General features: G+C 54.0%; 1 protein-coding gene across 1 annotated transcript in view; it reads right to left on the bottom strand.

Moving 5' to 3' along the window:
* Positions 1-1,495: 1,495 nt before the first annotated feature.
* AOAH (acyloxyacyl hydrolase) overlaps positions 1,496-20,606 on the bottom strand; it is a 124,467-nt gene continuing 105,356 nt past the window's right edge. Inside the window, exons 16-21 of the mRNA XM_066354183.1 lie at positions 18,544-18,716; positions 13,305-13,363; positions 13,125-13,184; positions 11,698-11,794; positions 7,796-7,872; positions 1,496-1,739 (exon numbers count right to left, since the gene is read on the bottom strand). Of these exons, the coding sequence (XP_066210280.1) occupies positions 1,611-1,739; positions 7,796-7,872; positions 11,698-11,794; positions 13,125-13,184; positions 13,305-13,363; positions 18,544-18,716 (595 nt within the window). The 3' untranslated portion in view covers positions 1,496-1,610. The remainder of the gene's footprint in view (positions 1,740-7,795; positions 7,873-11,697; positions 11,795-13,124; positions 13,185-13,304; positions 13,364-18,543; positions 18,717-20,606) is intronic.

Below are 20,606 nucleotides of genomic sequence, written 5' to 3'. Positions count from 1 at the left end.
GAAGCCATCCCCCCTAAGGAGAATGTGGGAGCCAGGAGAGGGACACAGAGAAGGGAGGAGTGTCACTAAGGGAGGGGAGGGGTCACTGCTGGGAGCAAAGGAGGCCAGCCCCAAGAAATACCCCAAATCCCCCCCCTCCCCCCCGCAACTGACCGCTAATGGAAGAGGCTGGTGTGTTTCTTCACTGGCCCCTGGTACTTGTGGGGTTGAAATGGCCCACACCCCTGGGCTGTGTCAGATGTAGAAAGATGTGCCTGTTGAAGTGGGATGCTAGAGGCCTAGGGTGGGTTTGGGGGTCCAGACTGACCCCCCACTCAGTGCTTGCAATCCGAGATGGACGAGGGAGGTGAGACGCCAGTGAAACACTTCAGAATTCCCGCGCTCATACGGACAGAGAGCGTCAGCAGGGCCGCAGGTAGAGAGTGGGTCTTCCTCAGCTCCGATACAAAGGAAACCTGACAGAGGCCTTCCCGATGTGACAACCATTCTAAAAACAGGCGTGCCGTGACCAGTAATAAGTTATGTATCTGAAAGCAACTCACTGAAACTATCAGCAGTCAGCAGCAAATTTTATTTTTCTGTTCTTAGCTCTAGAGAATATAGCATCATTGTCGTAGGCAGAGGTGATCCGATTATGCAGCCAAAGAGTGTAAGAAAATCTTTTAAAGAAAGAAAACATTGTCAACCCCCCCTCCCCGCTGATGTTATGGGGCTTGTGACATTTGTCAACTTAAAAAAAATGTGTACAGCCTGACCAGGCAGTGGCGCAGTGGACACAGCATCGGACTGGGATGCGGAGGACCGACCCAGGTTCAAGACCCCAAGGTCGCCAGCTTGAGCATGGGCTCATCTGGTTTGAGTAAAGCTCACCAGCTTGGACCCAAGGTCGCTGGCTTGAGCAAGGGGTCAGTCGGTCTGCTGTAGCCCCATGGTCAAGGCACATATGAGAAAGCAATCAATGAACAATTAAGGTGTCGCAACAAAAAACTGATGACTGATGCTTCTCATCTCTCTCCATTCCTATCTGTCTGTCCCTATCTATCCCTCTCTCTGGCTCTCTCTCTGTCTCTGTAAAAAAAAAAAAATAATAATATAAAAAGTGTGTAGATTGTTAGGATTTATTTTCTCATTCTAAAGAAACATTCAGGGTTGTGCCTGATTTGGGTTTCCCGTTTTCTGGTGCGAGAGTCCCCGGCAGGCAGCCAGCAGCCTTCCCTGGAAGAGCCGTCCTTCGGAGCCACGGAGGAGGGAGGCTCAGTCCTGCACACCAAGACCCTGGGGAAGCTGCCCACTACGCTGGTTCCTTATCTGTTTCACAGCAACTAGCCATTCAAGGGCACAGCTGCTCCCTTGCTTGCAGTGGTACCCATAGCTCTTCATGGAAGGTGACGCGAGGGCCAGCTGGCTGGGGCAGGGGAGGGGGACTGGTTCCCGGAGCTCAGAGATCACACTGCCCTTCACCTGCGCTCTTAAAGGAGAGAAAAGCTGCGGAGAAGCTGCTAAGGAGGGTCCCGGGGGTGGGGGGACACGGCGGCCCCCGTAACTGTTGAATAGGTTCACCCAGGTCTCCGTTTCCCCAAGGACCCCAGCAGCGCGTGTCCCCGCGGGGCTCAGTGTCCCCCTTGGTCTCCAAACACCTGCTCGATCTGGGCGTTGAACGGGTTCTCCTTTCCCAGGACCCGCGGCCACTGGCGCTGCACCTTGTCCCAGAGGCTGTCTGCCAACAGCAGCAAAGCCACCTGCAAGACAGGGGTGACGTGGAAGTGTTAACCAGGTAAAGAGTCTATCAGCAAGCGTTGCGTCGCTCTGTTCTCCGGGGCGGGGACGGACTCTGGGGCGGTGCCCACGATGCCCGCCATCACCCCTGCTGAGGGTGGGGCCTGCCAGCTGCTTCTAACCCACAGGACACGGCGAAGGTGCAAGGTGTGGCTTCAGCGATGAGGGGACGTTGTCTCGAGCTCTGCTCTGCTGGCGCCTGCGTGTTTCTTGAGTTTCCTTAGCTGTGGACTGCGAATGCTTCCCGCCGACCTGGGCGTGGGTTTTGGAGGTGAGCAGGGAGAAGCCCTTTCTTCAAGGAACTCCCCGTCCAGGGAGGGTAGTGAGGGGACCGGACGTGCAGAACGGCACCAGCAGGCCCCGCGGGGCTGTGAGGGGGGTGCACTGGGCCGGGAGGGGCAGAGGCACCAACTCTGGGGGGGGGGGACAGGGGCAAAGGCTGGGCTGAAGTGTTAAGGGGGGTTCGCCAGATGGGTCACATGGGAAGCAGTGCAGGTGGTAGAGGACGCAGCATGTGCAAAGGCACAGAGGCGTGGGAGGGAATGGTGTGTGTGGGGGAACTAAGAGGCCCCGGGCCACGAGGCTGGACGGGTCACAGGACAGGCGGGAGCTGGGGCCCAGGCCACGAGGCTGGACGGGTCACAGGACAGGTGGGATCTGGGGGCCTGGGCCACGAGGTTGGACGGGTCACAGGACAGGCAGGATCTGGGGGCCCGGGCCACGAGGTTGGACGGATAGCAGGACAGGAGGGATCTGGGGGCCCGGGCCACGAGGCTGGACGGGTCACAGGACAGGCGGCAACTGGGGGCCCGGGCCACGAGGCTGGACGGGTCACAGGACAGGCGGGATCTGGGGGCCCGGGCCACGAAGCTGGATGGATCACAGGACAGGCGGCATCTGGGGGCCTGGGCCACGAAGCTGGATGGATCACAGGACAGGCGGGATCTGGGGGCCCGGGCCACGAGGCTGGACGGGTCACAGGACAGGCGGGATCTGGGGGCCCGGGTGAGGCCCGTCTCTGGCTCTGCAGCCAGTGCTCATCTCTGGCCGCACTGTTGTCCATCTGGCTGCTCCTTATAAATGATGTCAGCAGGGTCCGGGCCTGGTTGTCCACGCCTCTACTCGCCATTGACGTGCTTCTGATGAGCAGTCTTCCTCCGCAGAGAACGCCCTCATTCATTTCACAGACAGGCTCTGGCCGGGCCTCCGGCCCAGATGGCAGTGTCTGCGCCGAGCTTTTGGTGCCGGTGATAAAAGAAACGTGACTGCCGACAGTCTCTGCGGGGACATGTTGTTTGGGAGGATGCTCAGGGTTAGCCCGACTTGGCTCAGAGGCGCACGGACACTGTCTCCACGGGGCAGGTACCGGCAGGCAGGGCCACCAGCTCGCTGTGCGATGCCAGCCGCCTTCTCCTCCCCCGGGGCTGCAGTCCCTCGTCTGCCTGGGGAGTGGGCGGGGGAAGCTGACCGGAAGACCTTCCTGGGTCAGCATTGTGTTTGAGAGTTCGGTAGAGAGTGAGAACCGATGGAGGGGTTGCATGAAGCGTCCCCGGAATAGTGACCTGCTGAGAGACCCCTCCATTCCAGCCGTGCAACCTGGAATCTCAGTCATGTCCGTGTGGTGTCTAACACAGTGCACACACACACACACCACATGCACCACACATAGCACACACACATATCACACACACTCCCCACACGTGACATACACCACACGCATACACCCGCACACCTCACACAGATACTACACACGCCGTACACATCACACGCACGCACGGGGTTTGCTCATCGCACACGCAAAGCACTCAGTGTCTGAAGACAGTACTGATCTTGGGGCTGTTTTTCCTGCTATTTCTCAACAAAGGAGGCTGCCGCCAGGTCGGGGAAGATCGTGGATGGTTCTTTTTTGTTTTTTTTGCCTTCCAACGTGGTACATACACAAAGCCGTCTTCCTAACAACGACGAGGTACCCAGGCATTGGGGATCATTTCTGTCCCAACCTAAATGAAGAAGGCAGGAGACGGGGTGAGGGTAAGGAGACAGGACGACGGGGCTCACAGTTGAGCTTGTGGGCGCTGCCTCGTTTGAAAGCAATCAGTGGGCTGTCACTGCAGTGCAGATTAAAGTATTTATGCGTGTGCATTGCTAATAAACTGCTCACAAACATTAGGGGATATTTCAAAATGAATATGAAGCGATAAACAAAAAGAAGCATTTGATTTTTTTTTTTTAAATTGATTAAACAAGAACATCAGAAAAGCAAACAAGTCAAAGAAAATTGATTATGCAAATGAGATGCAAAACCAACTTGTATCTCATTGGTGAGAACGCACTGGACAAAAGGCGGAAGGGATGGGGGCGTCTGCACGTTCCCTGACCCCCCCTTTTCTGTGAGCAGTGTGTATCGAGTCTCAAACGAGAGCAGCGTTGTTATGACTAAACTAGAGATTCGCGATAAAAGAAAAAACACCCACTAGAACCGGTCATTCATTCGGGAAACACGGCGGGGCACGTCCTGGGGGGTTCTCTTAGCGCCAGCCTCGTGGGGTAACTCCCGTGATCCATCGCGCAGAGCAGGGGCGCTGACCTTCCCCGTCCCCGCTCCACCTCCCCTGCTCCTCGAGCTGAACGCAGAGAGCCTTTGTGCTTCCTCGTTCAGAGTTTAACCAGCAAAGCAATACCTAGTCAGCTGAGGACCATTTAAAAAGACAATAAAGCAAACAGAGAAAAACAGAAGTAAAAGTCATCTGTAATTATAACAGAGACAGAGACTGCCAGCACCGGGGGTAGATCCTTTACGATGCGCGCGCACGCGGGCGCACGCGCGCGCCGGGGCCCTCTGTAAACATCGTCTTATCAATCTTCTCCTTTTGAGGTGCCATGGACGCACGATAAAATTAACCGTATTCGGTAAACAGTTCCGTGAGTGCTGACGAATGCATGGGGCTGAGTGATCGCCCCTGCAATGTTGAATCTGCTACTATTTACTTTGCTTTTTATTACAAACATATTTCTGTGTCTCGGAAGGTCGATCGATATCACGGTTTCTATTCGATGCGCCGTATTTCGCCGGATGGATGCAAGCTCATTTATTTTTCCAGTGCAGACTTCTGCCATGCCCCTCCCTTGTCCGCAGGACCAGCGCGCCCGGCGTCTGCCGCGCAGGAGGGGTCTCGGACCCTGCTGCACGTGTGCGTGGACGAGCTGGGGTCCGGCAGAGCGCTGGGAAATGGAGGGCTTCTGGCTAAGCGGGGTCTTCCGGTCCACGGAGCCAGGTCCTTCGGGTCTCTGCCTTTGCAGTTGACTCTTGTAGGGCCTGGCTGCAGGGTCCAGACAGCTGCCACATGGGCGGTGTGGCTTTTGTCCAGACATCACGGCCATTTCCAGCCCCTGTGGCGCTTCCTCAGGTACATCCACACCTGACGGTCACTGGTACTTCTCTGCAGGGACCCGGGTCGTCTGGGCGCTTCTGTGGGACATTGCCTTCCCACCTGTCTGCCCGCTGCTGCTGCTCACAGACCCTCATGGTGCCAACACCACGTGGTGGCCGTTGGTCCACTGCGGAGGCTCCTCTTTGACGTTCACATAGAAGGAATGAGAAAGCAAGGTGGCCTGACACCCCCCGTCTGACAGAAGCTTCTGGTGAAACAGCTCCTGCAGTTTTTACTGGAAACCCCTGAGTTCCCCGGGATGCAGGTGTCTGTCTGCGGCGACGGGGACAGGACCTGATGCAGTTTCTGGATGGGGCCCTGGGTGACAGTCTCCAGATGGCTTTTTGGAATCTCTCTCTCTCTGATAATGACTTTGGAACTGAGCCACATTCCCTTGCTAATCCTTATATTTAATGTAAGAGATGTCCAGACCGGTAGAAAACTTTTATTCAGTTCCATTTGTGTCAAATCGGCGACCGGTGCCGGGGAGCCAATCTTGCTGGTGTGCTCTCCGGGGAGTAACAGTTCTGCAGCTTCTTCCATGCATTTGGAATTAAGGAGGGGACGCAGGGAAGGTGACAAGGAGAGGGAAAGCAAGGTGGGGCGTGGGTCCTTAACCAGATTATGTGCTGTCCGGAGGGTGGTGACACTTGTATCAGAGGTCTGGTAACCTAGATGCACAAGGCTTGCTTTAAGGGAAAGATAAACCTTTTACCGAGAGGCTATATGCCTGGGTGTGACCACCCACCGTGACCTGCACAGTCAGCAGTGTAGTCCTGGACTGTGCAAGCACACTGCCAGGACCCGCTCCCCTCTCTCCTCCGCTGGCCTAGTTCATGGTCTTCCTAACGCCCTTCCCTTCCCCTCCCCTCCCCTCCCCTCCCCTCCCCTCCCCTCCCCTCCCCTCCCCTCCCCTCCCCTCCCCTCCCCTCCCCTCCCTCACCAGCCCCCATAGCCTCTATGCTCCTATGATCACAGGCGTTCACCGCTTCCTAGTTACTGATCTGTCTGCCTGTCATTTCCCACTCTGCGCTGTGGTCTCCTCACACAGCAGGGACGGTCTCCTGTTTGCTCTTGAGTTCTCACAGCATTTGATACGGGGTAGGCACTCAGTCAACATTTTTAGATGGCAGGTTGCAATCTGGACTGTTTGGCTTAATATACATGATGAACAGGCAGGCTCCGGGCACTGCTGCCCACTGTCACCCACTTTCCTTGTGTCACCCACCGCCAGCAGGGGGACCCATCTCTCCGGAACAGTGAGACGATGGCAGTCACTGGCCTTCGGCTTTCGACTCTGTTCTCAACAACCGGTTATAGGCAAAGCTGTTTGAGTGTAAGAAGAGCCCCAGTGTGACAGACCTGGAACCCTTGTATTATTTTAAGAGCCAGGGACAGGATGGTGCTATTTTTTTGTTTGTTTGGGTTTTTTTTTTTTGATGGATCAGACAAATATGTCCCTTGATCCAAAAGATACACAGGAAGGTTGAATATTCTGAGATGCTTTACTTAGATTTGTTATGATTAATTGTTTGGTTATTTGTGAGAGGAGCCCTTGATGCAATTTACCCAGCATCTGTGGGACCCCGCTGGTCACGCCCCTGTGGATGGAAGGCATTCTTCTTTTTCTAGTAGCCCCGCCCACACTAGAGCTTGGGGAAGGCGGGCGCCAGGTCCCCCTCAGACTCCTGGGGATGACCCGCCCTCCCTGTGGCCTGGCTGACCGTCAGGGCCAAGGCCACCGGGCGAGCACACCACAGGTGCTTCTCAGATTGGTCCCCTGTCGCCGCCCCACCCTCCTTACCAGAGGCTGAGTCTGAAAGACTGAGAGTCTGGGGAGGATTTCCAGCTCTCGAAATTTTGGAAATGGCGGAAGTACTTCCGTACGTCTCCTTTTTTATTATTATTATTTTAAATAAAGGAACATCACAAGCCCACCCAGTATATGTAACAGATCACAGCGGAGCGTCCCTGACTGGAGGCGGGGTCATGGGCGGGGTGAGGCCAGGAAGGGGCAGGGCCTGCCGTCCGATTCCTCCTGCTTTCCTCTCAGTGTCCTTGATTTTTTATATGATGATGATGACGATGATGTTATTATTACTATGATTTTTAGCAAGGTGTCCAGGACACCGCCCTGGAGGGGCGGGCACAGGTGTCACACAGAGAGTCCTTTCTAGAAGTATCCAGAGGAGAGATCTCTCACAGGTCTAGCTTTCAGGAATCCTTGTGATTGTGTGATTGTGTGTGAGTGTGTGTGTGTGTGTGTGTGTGTGTGTGTGTGTGTGTGTCTCACGGAGGCCATGACTCGTGCCCCTCTTTGCACCGGCCCTGGGAAGGTGCCCACCAGCCTCTCTCAGAACCTCCCTGCACACGTCACATGAACACGAATTATGGACGTGAAGTCAAGAAGCTGGGTATATCATTTCTACCTTGTCTTCCTTTTTACTCCGATTTTCACTTTTATTTTTATTGAACCTTCTGCCTAACCCATGTGTGTATGTTACCTCAAATTATTTCTGGAACGCGTGGCTCTATTACAGAATAACCTCAGAGCGGGTGTTCTGCGACCGCCGTGTGCTCACGCTCACCTCGCTGGGGTGGAATCCGTCGCTGGGCTCGATGAGCTGCCAGGGCTCCCCGCCTCTCTCCTGCCACGTCTTCATGACTGTGGGGCACACACAGAGCTGGAGGGTTAGAGACACGCCGCCACCCCGCAGCGATCCGAGAGCAAGGGACACGCCACGCTCAGGTCCCATCCCGTACAGAAAGGAGAGGAGAGATTTCCATGTGACTAGGAGGAGGACTGCAGATTGGATAAGTGACTCTATAGGGTCTCTATTTCTAGTAAAAGGAAGCTGCCGTGATCGTGAGATGCATTTCTACTGTAGCTTCCCCTAAGGAACGCAAAGTGGTCCATAGGCACGTTCAAGTGACGGGAAGTGTGTTGGACATAGAAAGAGAATAAAGATTTCTTCTCCATTTATCATCAGCCCTGGAAGGTTGCAGAAGGTGCTTTGCCTGCCCCGATGACAGGGGCAGTGGGAGGATGTCGGAGAACTATGGCTGACTCCTTCCTCCGTTGCGAATGTGGTCCCGATCCTTACAGAAGCCCCATGTCTTGTTATTGCTGTGTTACACAAAAACTGTGTGGTTATTTAATTTGCTCGAGGTTACAGTTATTCTGGGCCTGAGCTGGGATAGGAACACAGTTCCTTCTGCTTATAAATTCTGGCCTCTTCCCGGAATAGCATGTTGGACTCCCACAAAGTGGACCAGATTTCTGGGATGTGAGTGGCCTGGGGTGTGGGAGGTCCCCCACAGAGATGGACCTGGGAGTGGCTGGTCCTTTGGCCTGCTTTGGAAGATGCTAAGATTTCAAGGCAAGAACATCCCTTTGCGGTAGTCCAATTTGGGGCATAAGTCAAGGCTCTTTCTATAGTTCCTGAAAACTAGATAAAAATTCCAGCTCTTTCAGAAGGGGACCCGGTGGGGCCTGGATGTTAAATGCATGACGCTGCATCCGACGTTCGTGGGGCGAACCCCAGGGCACCAGCCTCTGCCTCCACGCCCCCTCCCACTGTGTCTGTGTGTCTGTCTGTCTTCCCAGTGCAGTGCTCACCAGCTTCACACGGTCAAGGCGAAGATGGCTCTGGCCCCAAATGGGATCTCCCCACTTATGTTTACTAAAGGTCAGGAAATTACAGAGTCTCAGGAATTTCCCTGAACTGTTAGTGAGACTTGCCAAATGAGGAAAAACACCAAGGGTTTCTCCGTAAAGCGACTGACCGCTAAACATTCCGTTTAGAACAGGGGTCCCCAAACTACGGCCCACAGGCCAAAAGTGGCCTCCTAAGGCCATTTATCCGGCCCCACCGCACTTCCGGAAGGGGCACCTCTTTCATTGGTGGTCAGTGAGAGGAGCATAGTTCCCATTGAAATACTGGTCAGTTTGTTGGTTTAAATTTACTTGTTCTTTATTTTAAATATTGTATTTGTTCCTTTTTTTTTTTTTTTTACTTTAAAATAAGATATGTGCAGTGTGCATAGGGATTTGTTCATAGTTTTTTTTATAGTCCAGCCCTCCAATGGTCTGAGGGACAGTGAACTGGCCCCCTGTGTAAAAAGTTTGGGGACCTCTGGTTTAGAATGTTTGGTTCGGTTTAACTGGATGGTTTTGCTCTGTTACTACACTTATCATCGCTGTGAGGACAAGAGTAGGCTGATGGCCTCTGTTTCCAAGCATTAAGGTCATCCGTGGAATGCTGGCCAGTGCTGGGTAAAGGGCACACTCTTCTGTCTAGGTCCTTCATGAAGAGAAGGACTGCTCTATTTTGTTGACGGCTATATTCCCAGCACCTGCCCAGCACATAGTAGGACTTTACAAAAACCTGATGACTAACTGACTAACATTCTTAATCTTGGAGCATTACAGAGCCCCCTTTATTAGATTTTAATGTGCAAATGGCTCCTCTGTGGATTGTGCTAAAATGCAGATGCCCAGGCCCTAATTAGGAGTAGGGCCTGGGGTTTTGCATTTATCTGTCGCCCTCAGGTGGAGTGGATGCTGCTTGTCCCAGACCAGATGCTGAGTAGCAAGGGTGTGACTGCTGGTGCTCTTTCTCGGGGACCAGCAGTGAAGTGAACTAGGCACAGCCTGTAGGAGGGCCACAGAGGTTCCTGCCATCCTCTCACAGATGTGTTTTATAGATACAGTCTCCCTGGACTCAGGTCTGGAAGGGAGACGTCAGAATCCTTCAGGGAATTGCCCGCAATCCCAAAGGTAATCAAGCACGGAGCTCGAGGCTACCTCGGCAGCTGAAAAACGCCCCCGGCGTCTGTTAGACGTTATTACATTTTTAATGACTTTATCTATATTCAAGGATGATGACGATCGAAGATCACTTGGCGGGAGATTTGTTTACAGCAGGAATTCATTAATGAGTCTTTAGCTCTGCATTGTAATGAGAGGTTATTTATCAACATGTCTCTCCCCATGAGAGAAAAATATGTATCGCCCGGGCAGGAAGTCTAGTTAAGGAAGATCAGTCTTCTTGGAGAAATGGGTTCAGAAGCAAAGCACCAGAGTCTGCAATGCAAAGCGTGTCAGCTCATGCACTATCTGATCATGCGTGATGGTCACCGGCTTGACCCCAGCCCAAGCGGGGGGGGGGGGGGGGGGGGGGATGGGGTGGTCATGGAGATAAAGGTGATAATCTCCAGCTTTGCATACACTGTAATGCTTTTCTTTCTTTTTTATTTTTTCGTGGCAGAGACAGAGAGAATCAGAGAGAGGGGCAGATAGGGACAGACATACAGGAAGGGAGAGAGATGAGAAACATCAATTCTTTGTTGTGACACCTTAGTTGTTCATTGATTGCTTTCTCATATGTGCCTTGACCAGGGGGCTACAGCAGACCGAGTAACCCCTTGCTCGAGCCAGTGACCTTGGGCTCGAGCTGGTGAGCTTTGCTCAAACCAGATGAGCTCACGCTCAAGCTGGCGACCTCGGGGTCTCAAACCTGGGTCCTCTGCGTCCCAGTCTGACGCTCTATCCACTGCGCCACCGCCTGGACAGGCTGTAATGCTTTTCAATGGACAGGGGGCTCCTCTCTTTTACAATAGTTGCTTAGCAGATGACAATGAGGACGGAAGCTGTGAGAGCCGGTAAATAGTAATTTCTCAGAGTCCAGGTGTAAAGGAGGGACCCGTGGCCCCACTCACCACGCCCCTTTCCTGTGGCTCCACTCACCACGCCCCTTTCCTGCGGCTACCCCTCACCACGCCCCTTTCCTGCGGCTACCCCTCACCACGCCCCTTTCCTGTGGCTACCCCTCACCACGCCCCTTTCCTGCGGCTACCCCTCACCACGCCCCTTTCCTGTGGCTACCCCTCACCACGCCCCTTTCCTGTGGCTACCCCTCACCACGCCCCTTTCCTGTGGCTACCCCTCAGTGACCCCTGGGTTTGGTCAGAACGCTCGCACAGACGTACCGAGGTTCTCTCTGGGAAGCTGCGCTACGCGCTGTCCACCTCGCCACCGGGGGGCCCTCCCGCGGAGACTCTGATTTGGTTTCTTTATGGGTGGGACCTGGGAATCTGCACTGCTACTGAGTCTCTAGGTAATTCAGTGCCCACCAGGAGAGGCACTGCCTCAGCCCTCAGCCCTGTCGCACTCGTCCGCAGCCCACTGGTGAGCAGGACTCTGCTCTGCTGGCAAGAACAAAGGTGACTCCACCGAGCTGTGGGCTCCCCGCCCACGCTGCCTCCCACAGGCCACCGGCTCCGTTCCTTCCGGGTTTGTCAAATGACGGTGAGATACAAAGTGACGCTGAGCGTTCACCTTCCCAGGAGTGTCACACCTGATCTTACTTCAGTAACAGAGCTCTTAGTGTGCCTGCCAGCTTATTAAACGCCTGGCGGGGGCCAGCTCTGAACTGTCACGGCTGACTCTGTCTTGCGCCATTGCCAAAGCCAAGCAAAACTAACTTACTTTCTTGGAAGTCAAAATCCACGTAGAAAAGATCGAAGTTCGTGAACGTCTTGCTGGCCGCGATTTTTTTCAGCGTCTGGGAGAGTTGTTCTGCTCTCTGAATGTGGAGGAAACAGGGAGAATTCCGTGAACTCGAGACCCTGATTTCGGTGAGCTGATTCGGGCAGAACAAAGCAACGGAGAGTCCCCACCCCGACTCCAAGCCGTCCCCACAGAGCGGCTCCGCACGTCCAATTCTGTTCCCGCACAAACGGCTGAGGGACTTACAAACTGTTAAAATTCATTAGGAGACAAATCAGTGCAGAATAAAGTAATAAGATGCCGCCTGCCCCTGTGGGATTGGCGAAGAAAAGATGAACAATTACGGCAATGTTAGAGAGCAGCGCTGGGGGACAGGTGATCGAGAATGTCATTTTGTTTAACCTTTCCAGAGAGCAATTCTGCAAGATGGATCAAGTCCTTAAACACAGTGTACTCTCTGATCCAATAATTTTTCTAAAAGTTTGTCTGAAGGAAATAGACATGGTACACAAAGATACACACACACACACACACACACACACACACACACATGTTCATCACAGTGCTGTTTATCACAGTGAGAAATGGAAACCTCTGTGTCCAGTGCCACGGGGTGAAATAAATCATGGTACGTACATTCGTGTGCTGTACGCTCTACAGCGATCACACACCTAGGATGGGGAGGAATAATGGATGGCAGAAGGCACAAAATGATATGCATATTCTGACACTATCGAGGCAGACAACCAAAAACACCTGTCTGTCTGTGAAGTAATGAATGTTGGAAAGACCTGCACACACATTAACTTTGGGTGGTGGGTCTGGGGTGATTTTTGTACTTTTTTATGTTCTCCAAGGTTTTTAAAAATGGAAGTCTGTTTGTAGAAAGAACCCGATACATCTTTTATAAACAGATTATTTGTTATCTGAGAAAGAGCCGCGTGGACCACAGGTTCCTGCAGAGTGGGGTGGGGATGGGGTGGGGGAGGGGGAACGCTCTGGGCAGCCCGGTTCCCCTTGAACGGGGAAAACTCAGACACGGGGCCTGACCACGCTCACTGTTCTCTGCCTCTGCGAGTAGGCTGAGGTCTGACTTCCAATGGGTGTGTGCGTGTGTGCGTGTGCGTGCGTGTGCGTGCGTGTGTTGTGTGTTTGCGTGCGTGGGCGTGCATGCGTGTGGGCATACGAGAGAGACAGACACACACACAGAGGCATGGTTAGAGCAGCAGACCCAGAGAGCTGGAAGGAGAGAGGCAGGGCACCCCCCCCCCCCACTTCCTCAAGCCCCCTGGCAGTTGGAAGCTTCTATTCAGCAGCCGCCAGCAGCCCAGCCTCAGGGAAGACACTGCAGCCAGCACAGGGCAGGGATGATAGCAGCGTCTTCAGAGGGTCTGCGCCAGGCCTACCTGGGAGGTGAGGGCCCGCAGAGTCTTGTTGGAGGACATCCAGCCGTGGCAGGGGCTGACCTGAAGGCAGAAGCAGCCCGTGATTCGAGAGGCACGGCGTGGGGGCGGGGGCGCAGCGCGGCGTGGGGGCGGGGGCGGGGGCACTGTGGCCTGGGAACGGCCCCAGCCCGGCGAGCTCACCTGGAGGCAGCTGAGGAAGGAATAGAACTGCTCATAGGTCACGTCCTCATTCAGCTGGCCTGGAAAACAGCGGGGAAGAGCATGGTGCATGGTTCACGTGCGCGAACGTGGCGGCCAGTGGGGACACTGATGGGCGGCCCTGCCTCCTGTGCAGAAGGCTGGCACTCCAGGAACCGGCCCTGACTTTTCAGCTGGCATGGCTCTCAAAGAATGCCCGTGCTTCCTTGCTTTCTGATCCCCCAAGGCGTTCAGAGCTGGGGTTGAGGAGGGGCCTTCAGGTGTTTGCTTCCTTCCTGAGCTGTTAGCATGGGCCAGGACAGGGCCTGAGGGGGGGATCTGGGTGGGACCAAGGCACTCGGACGCAAGGGCACCGAACGGACCAGGGCATCACTGACAGTGGACTTCGCCGAACAGCGGCTTTCTCCTGGCAACGGTATGAAATGCCAAGTTCCCAGTGGGCACAGGGAGCCCTCAAGGTAGTGGTTGACAAATCCTCCCGTCCAACTTTATGAATCACCCGGGTCTGATCCAGTTACCCACGGTGAGGACGGGGCAGCAGGTCCTGAGGGTCTGAATGGCTGACCAGGCACTGGCCGGCAGCTTGGTGAACTGTCGGGCTCCCAGAGTGCTTGGGCACCCATTGTGGGGGTGGGGGTGGGGTGCCAGCCTACTCTATCCCTGCGTGGCCCAGCCTGAAGTCGTGGATAGGCTCCACGTTTATTTCTCAGAGCAAGTTGAAGAGCCATCTAAGAACAAAGGCGGTAGTGGCCATGTGCGAGTTCATCGAGAGACTTTCTAAACATCAGTCGCAGACACAGTATCTGTAGGGATTACTTCTTCTCTTGTCACACGTCACCTCCCCCCATCTTCCCCCTTACAGCTCCCCCCCCCCCGTCTTTCCCCTTATAGCATCCCCCCCCCCCCCCAGGCATTCCATGCTCTGGCTGGGCCTCAGAACCCAGGCTCTCCCAAACCTCAGGGCCGCATGACTGATGATTTTTTACTCATCGACACTTCCCTCACGCCTGGAAAAATGAAGGAAAATAATAGGCCCTTTCTCAGAGTGAAGGGGGGAGATTAGGGGTGATGGAGCAATCTTATTTTTCACTTATACCTCAGATCATTTAGACCGAAAGAGAGATCCAATTTTCTTGTCGCAGAGGAAAAAATACATTATCTCGCTGTTTGCCCATGACCGGAAAACCACAGGCTTATTACGGCCGTGAAAGTCACAGCGACACGCTCCGGACCCCCTCTGCTCCCAGAGGGGTCTGACAGTGTCCTCAGCGTTTGCGGTGAATCCTCAACCGCTGTCTTCTGTCTTTCCTTTGCTCCTTCTTTCTTTCCTTCTCCCTCCCTGCCGTCCTACTGCTGAGGGCCCGGCACATCTTAGGCTGAGACCAGAGAGCGCACCCTCCTTCTGGGCCTTCTCCCCGTCCCTGCCCCTGTCCCTGTTTCCTCTCTCTGCCTGGCATTCTGACACTGGCTCCAAACGGACCAGGTTGGTGAAGGGAAAATCCTAGTGTGATGTAGGCAGGACTGCTGAACAGGACAAGGACATGTTAGGTGTCGTTAAAGGTAGCTGGTGAAGATGCCAAGAGTTGGCTTCCTGTCTCTCTGGTGTTTCTGCCTGGTAGAGGGTAGAGAGACGCTGGCTACATGGAGGGTCAGTGAGAGTCCTTGCGATGGGCTTAGGGCTTAACGAGAGGGATGAAAAATAGTTCTGATGCCTTTCTCCTTGTTGGCATTGCCAGTTGGCCATTTACGCTTTCTTTTTGGGTGTTACCTCTTATCCCTCTTACTTTAATGATACTTTTTGCCTATGGGGGAACCCGGATATACTGACCCTTCCTACATGGTGGACCATAGGAGAGGCCGTGTCCGTGACTCCCCGGTCAGAAAGTGAGTCTGGGGAGAAAGCTGGTCAAGAATGTCCAGGACCAGCAGAAGGAGTGTCCCCTCAGTGACCAGGTATTTCACGGGCCGGGGTGTGTGTGTGTGTGTGTGTGTGTGCGTGTGCGCACAGGGGTGGGGTGGGGAGCCAGTGGCTGGCCAGTGGACGTCACGTGCTCACTCTGAAGATGTAAGGACAGGTTCTACCCCGTCGGCTAGAGTAGCATTTGCAATTCTTTCGGGCAGGGTCTTTGGTATTTATTTAACTCAGGGACCAGCATCGAAATTTTAGGCATCACAAAAAACTTAGTTTCAACAAAGCTCAATCACAGCTCCATGAAATACCATGTAGGGTACAAAAATAGTAAAAACACATTAATTCAGACAGGGAGGAAGCCAGTGATAAAAAGAAATATACTACAGCGTATTTAAAAATACATTATGCTTTACGTTTAGGAGTAAATGGGGTATAAAACAAAAGAGCGAATGTGGTGAGATGAAGTGATGGATGATGCTTTGCGGGAGAGGTCCTACTAGGAATGCCCACATGCAGACGGACTCCTGCCAGCGGTCCCGCCGTCCTTGTCCAGAGTGTGACCCTGCGGAGAGTTACCGGGATGCTTGTGGCTTGGACCAGTGTCACAGACACTTAGTAATTTCCCCGTCAGGATGCACACACTGTTTTCCCCAGAGGAGTCGGCTTTTCTGTCTTCTTTGAGAACCAGGGTGCCATCTTAGTTTCATCTCTACCCCCCAAAGTGCCCAGTAGGATCCTCAGACACGTTTATGGCAAGCGTGCCTTCCTCGGGGACGATGCCCGAGAGCACTCGTCACTGGTCAAAGCTGACCTTTCTCGAAAGATCTTGAGTTGGTAGAATCCTAATGTGTGACTTACTCCCTGGTAATTCCTCGAAAAAGACAATACGTTCCCCCCCAGGGGTTTTTGTTACTGGTAGAGACTGTGGGGCTGTTACAGCCCCTGGTGGCCACACAGTGACTATAGTGACAACCAACACGGCTGTCACTCCCTCCTCCCGGGCAGCAGTGAGCTGGGAACCTGGTCTTGCTCTGGGCCTCTATTACCTGCTGACCTAATGATGTGCATTTCGCCTCTTCTTTGATGAAGGGTCAAGGCGGCCCAGAATGGGGTCAAGTTCTCCAACGTGTGAGCCCCTTATCATTTCTAAGGGGCATGGTCCAAGCCCCGTGAACAGGAGGCCTGCACTTTCCTCCTGTGAAGCTATAGGCAGTGTCTTGCTTGGATGGCAGGAATGCTTGAGGTGCGTTTCATTTTTTGTTTGTTTGGTTTTTTTTTGTTTGTTTGTTTTTTTTTTTGTTTTTTTTGGTATTTTTTTCTGAAGCTGGAAACGGGGAGAGACAGTCAGACAGACTTCCGCATGCACCCGACCAGGATCCACCCAGGATGCCCACCAGGGGGCGATGCTCTGCCCACCAGGGGGCGATGCTCTGCCCCTTCGGGGCGTCGCTCTGTTGTGACCAGAGCCACTCTAGCGCCTGGGGCAGAGGCCAAGGAGCCATCCCCAGCGCCCGGGCCATCTTTGCTCCAATGGAGCCTTGCTGCGGGAGGGGAAGAGAGAGACAGAGAGGAAGGAGAGGGGGAGGGGTGGAGAAGCAGATGGGCGCTTCTCCTGTGTGCCCTGGCCAGGAATCGAACCTGGGACTTCTGTACGCCAGACCGACGCTCTACCACTGAGCCAACCGGCCAGGGCGAGGTGCGTTTCTTAACCACAGAGGAAATGACCTCAGTCTCACTGGAGAGAACCCGGGAATGTGGGTGTCCCCTCTCATCCCCCCGGAACCCTCTGAATGTTGGTAGAAAGGCCCCTGTTCTTCTCCTGGGTGGGGTGGGGCTCACTGAGGGTGGCAGGGGGGTTGGCTTCAACAGGGGTGCGGGCGGAGGACAGGAGGGGACTGAAGAGACACAGAGGGGCTGTATGTGCAAGAGTGATCTCTCCTGCGGAGGGAACTGAGGAGTGAGTTTCGGGTCTTCTCGCTTTGAATGGCTCGCTGGACTCATAAGAAACTGCCTGGGCCTCTCGCACGCGTGAGCACGGGTTGGTGTGAGGAGGTGGCTCTGGCTGTACCAGGGACGGGGCAGCCCCTTTAATGGCCCCCCTCTTTGCAGATGCCTGCCTGAAAGGACTGAGGCTGGCACCTCCTACCCCCCCGCCCCCGCCACTGAACTGCCTCCCATAACGCCTCATCCCCTGACGTGCTCTGGGAGTCTTTTCCCCACTGGAATATAGCCTCAGGTTGGCTGGGATTTTTTTTACTTTTATGCTCACTGCTGGTTACACAGTGCCTAGAACAATGCCTGGCCTATAATAAGCACTGAATAAATATATATATATATATTTTAAAAGAAATCGTCCTCCAAAACACAGAAAGAACAGCCGTATGCCCAGCGCCCAACTTACGCTACAATGAGCAACGCCACAATTGGCAGGCCGCCTCGCCCTCTGAGACCCCCATTTTCCATCCATTAAACGGGATGAATGAAAACATCACTCTCCCAGGAGTGTTTTAAGGGTCAGCATGGGAGGCCTTCCTAATGCAAATTACTACTACTTTTTTACAATAGAATGCATCTGGAATGCTGGAGATGCTACTGGAAATTTCTGGTGATCCTTCAAGCATCTCAGAGCCAAGGACTCCAAGGGCGTGTTGACACAGGGAACAAGTCCACTGTAGGCCCTCAGTCCTCAGACTTCGATCTGGTCCCCGGCGGGCACTCGCCCTTGAGATGCAGGGAAATTCTTCCCTGTGACTCAAGGCTTTCTGTCTCTTATTTGGGCCTCCCCAGCTCATTCTAGACTTCACCCTCAGTTACGGGAGTTTCCTGACTTAAACTCTGACCTTTCAATTTGTCTTCATTCTTCCTCACATCCTTCTGCCCTCTCTGGCTTTGGGGCTGGTTCCGCCCACCTTTGGATACCCACCTGGGAGTGCTCCCCTTGACCATTTCTGATCCATCTAATGTGATGACAATTTAGGTGTGCAGTGGTACCTTGAGATACGAATTTAATTCGTTCTGTAACCGAGCTCGTAAGTCAGTCAACTCGTATGTCAAACTGCAGATACTGGACCCGTGTGCCAACGCGCCAACTAGCTGCAGCTTCCCAAATCACGACTCGTATCTCGGAATTTCGCTCGGATCTCGAACAAAAAATACAGACCGAGTCGCAGCTCATATCTTAAAAAATTTGTATGTTGGTCTGTTCATATCTCAAGGTACCACTGTATTCCCATATAACATGAACTATTTGTATTTGAACTCTACCTGCACTGACATTGTTAAAAAGTCCAAGTATCTTCAAAGCCATACCGAGAGGATGGTGTCTGCTGTGCAGGGTATCCCAGAGAAAGCTCCCATCCGGTAAGCCGTATAAAATAACGTGGCTGCCGTTCGGCAAGCGGGAATTCAGATACTGCAGCGTCTCCATGACATTGGAATAGAATTGCTCAGGAGTGGTCATTTCTGGGACCGGGTCAATCCTCCTGTGGGTAAAAAGAAACAAAATATCTTACGAGTTGACAAAGATAGATGCATACAAATTCAACATGCCTGTCCCCCGAAGCCCCCCCCTGCAACACACACACACACACACACACACACCATGTGGCAGTTATTGGGGTCATTTGCAAAATATTTCTGGCTTCCCAATTCTGGGGTGGTTGGATGGGCCATGTCGCTGCTCTGGCATTTGAGTTGTGAGAAGTGACGTATGTCACGTTTGGTGGTGTAAAAGCTTCTAGAAAGTTTTTTTTTTTTTATCTTTGCTGGGGGTCTGGGCAGTGTTCCAGACAGCAGTGACGTCACCACCGGAGTCCCAGAACAGAGTCCCAGGCGGATGCTTGATGAACACGCAGTGTGAGGGAGAAGAGAAGTTCATGTTTGTTGCTTTATGCGCCTACAATGGCCGGGGCTGCTTGTTCCTGCAGCACCACCTCAACTCTTCTAAGGGGTCCACACAGTGGATGGACTCCGAGGAGCCCTGCAGAACCTGCTACTGGTTCCAAAGCCGATGAAGGGAGTCCACTCCTCACAGGCTGGACCCGAGGCAGAAGTGACACAGCGGCGAGAGGGACAGAACGAAGCCCCCACCCTACACAGAAAGCGTTCCCAGAGGAGGCTGTCTAAACCCTCCGGGCGCAGAAGGCGGGGTCAGGCTCTGGCTTGACTTGCGTACGCACAGAAGCTCCGTGGTGAGCTGAGTCTGCGAAGGGGAGACCGAGAGAGCACCCGGAGTCGCCAGGATTTATCCTCACGGTGTGTGTGCAGTGTGACAGCAGGTGTGCGTGACAGCGGGTTGGTGTCGGTCTCCTATCACCGGTAAAGGGAGTGCCCACCACTTAGTCACTCCTGCCTTCACAGCGTTGGGTTTCTGTTTTCTGCTGCTACAACAGCACCTCAGCACAAAGCGATTATGCGGAAAGGTCATCTGCAGCCCGTCTCCCCAAGCCCCTCCTTGGTGATTGTCTTGTGGTCCCAGACACAACCTGATGATAATTCGTACTTGTGAGAAGGGCGCGTCCCGCATACGAAGCACGCACCGCCCCAACGGCGAATTACTCCGCGAAGTCAAAGCGGAGCCTCGGTGTTGCTATCAGAAGGCTCTCCAGTCGTCTTTGCTCCATCGTGAGTGGTTAGATAGTTCACACACCCGCCAGCAAAGCCGCCCAATGTGCAGAGCGAAACGACCCCGTCCTTCATTCAGGCAAAGGGCAAAGGGGTCCGAGTGACGGGTGGAGGGCTCCCCCTCCTGGACGTCCTAGCCGGTGCCTGCTGACCCTGCCCCTGAGAACTGAACGCCTGCCACTCTGAGTCGTGTACTCCTTTTCCTCTGGTGGCTGCCCAGGGGGTTAGTTCTAGTGTTTCGGAGACGGAGGAGACCCAGTGGTTTTGGGGAGATACCTGCCAGGCAGGTGTCCCTGGTGTCAGTCAAGAGCTGACTGCTGAGCCGAGAGTATCTCACCTCTTCAACCCAGGTGTCCTGGAGCCCGTGATGGGTCCGCTTGGTCACTCCAGTTTGCCCGTCCACTCCAGCGTCCTGCACCCCCCTCACACACTAGCGAGCTCGGGCCAGGCGCTCAGGTGGAGAGGGGAGGGTTGGCCGAGCTCACAGAGGAGGAATGTGGGAAGCAGCGGGGGACATGATGCTTACACCCGGGAAAGTGATGAGAGCAGCAAGCACCCCCCACCGCACGCTCACACAGGGCAGGAGCACACGGGGGGGGGGGGGGCAGACCACGGGCCAGTCTCGGGTGGCTCGGAGCCTGTCTCTGTCCTAAGGCACTGTGTCTGATCATGCAAAATCCCCCTCCAGACTTGGGCGCAGGGCTGGGATCCTGTCATCACGCTGGCCCATGCCACACGGAGGAAGGCAG

The sequence above is a fragment of the Saccopteryx leptura genome, chromosome 12, assembly GCF_036850995.1.
Source record: "Saccopteryx leptura isolate mSacLep1 chromosome 12, mSacLep1_pri_phased_curated, whole genome shotgun sequence".
Classification (NCBI taxonomy): Eukaryota; Metazoa; Chordata; class Mammalia; order Chiroptera; family Emballonuridae; genus Saccopteryx; species Saccopteryx leptura.
This window is presented reverse-complemented; position numbering and strand designations above follow the sequence as displayed.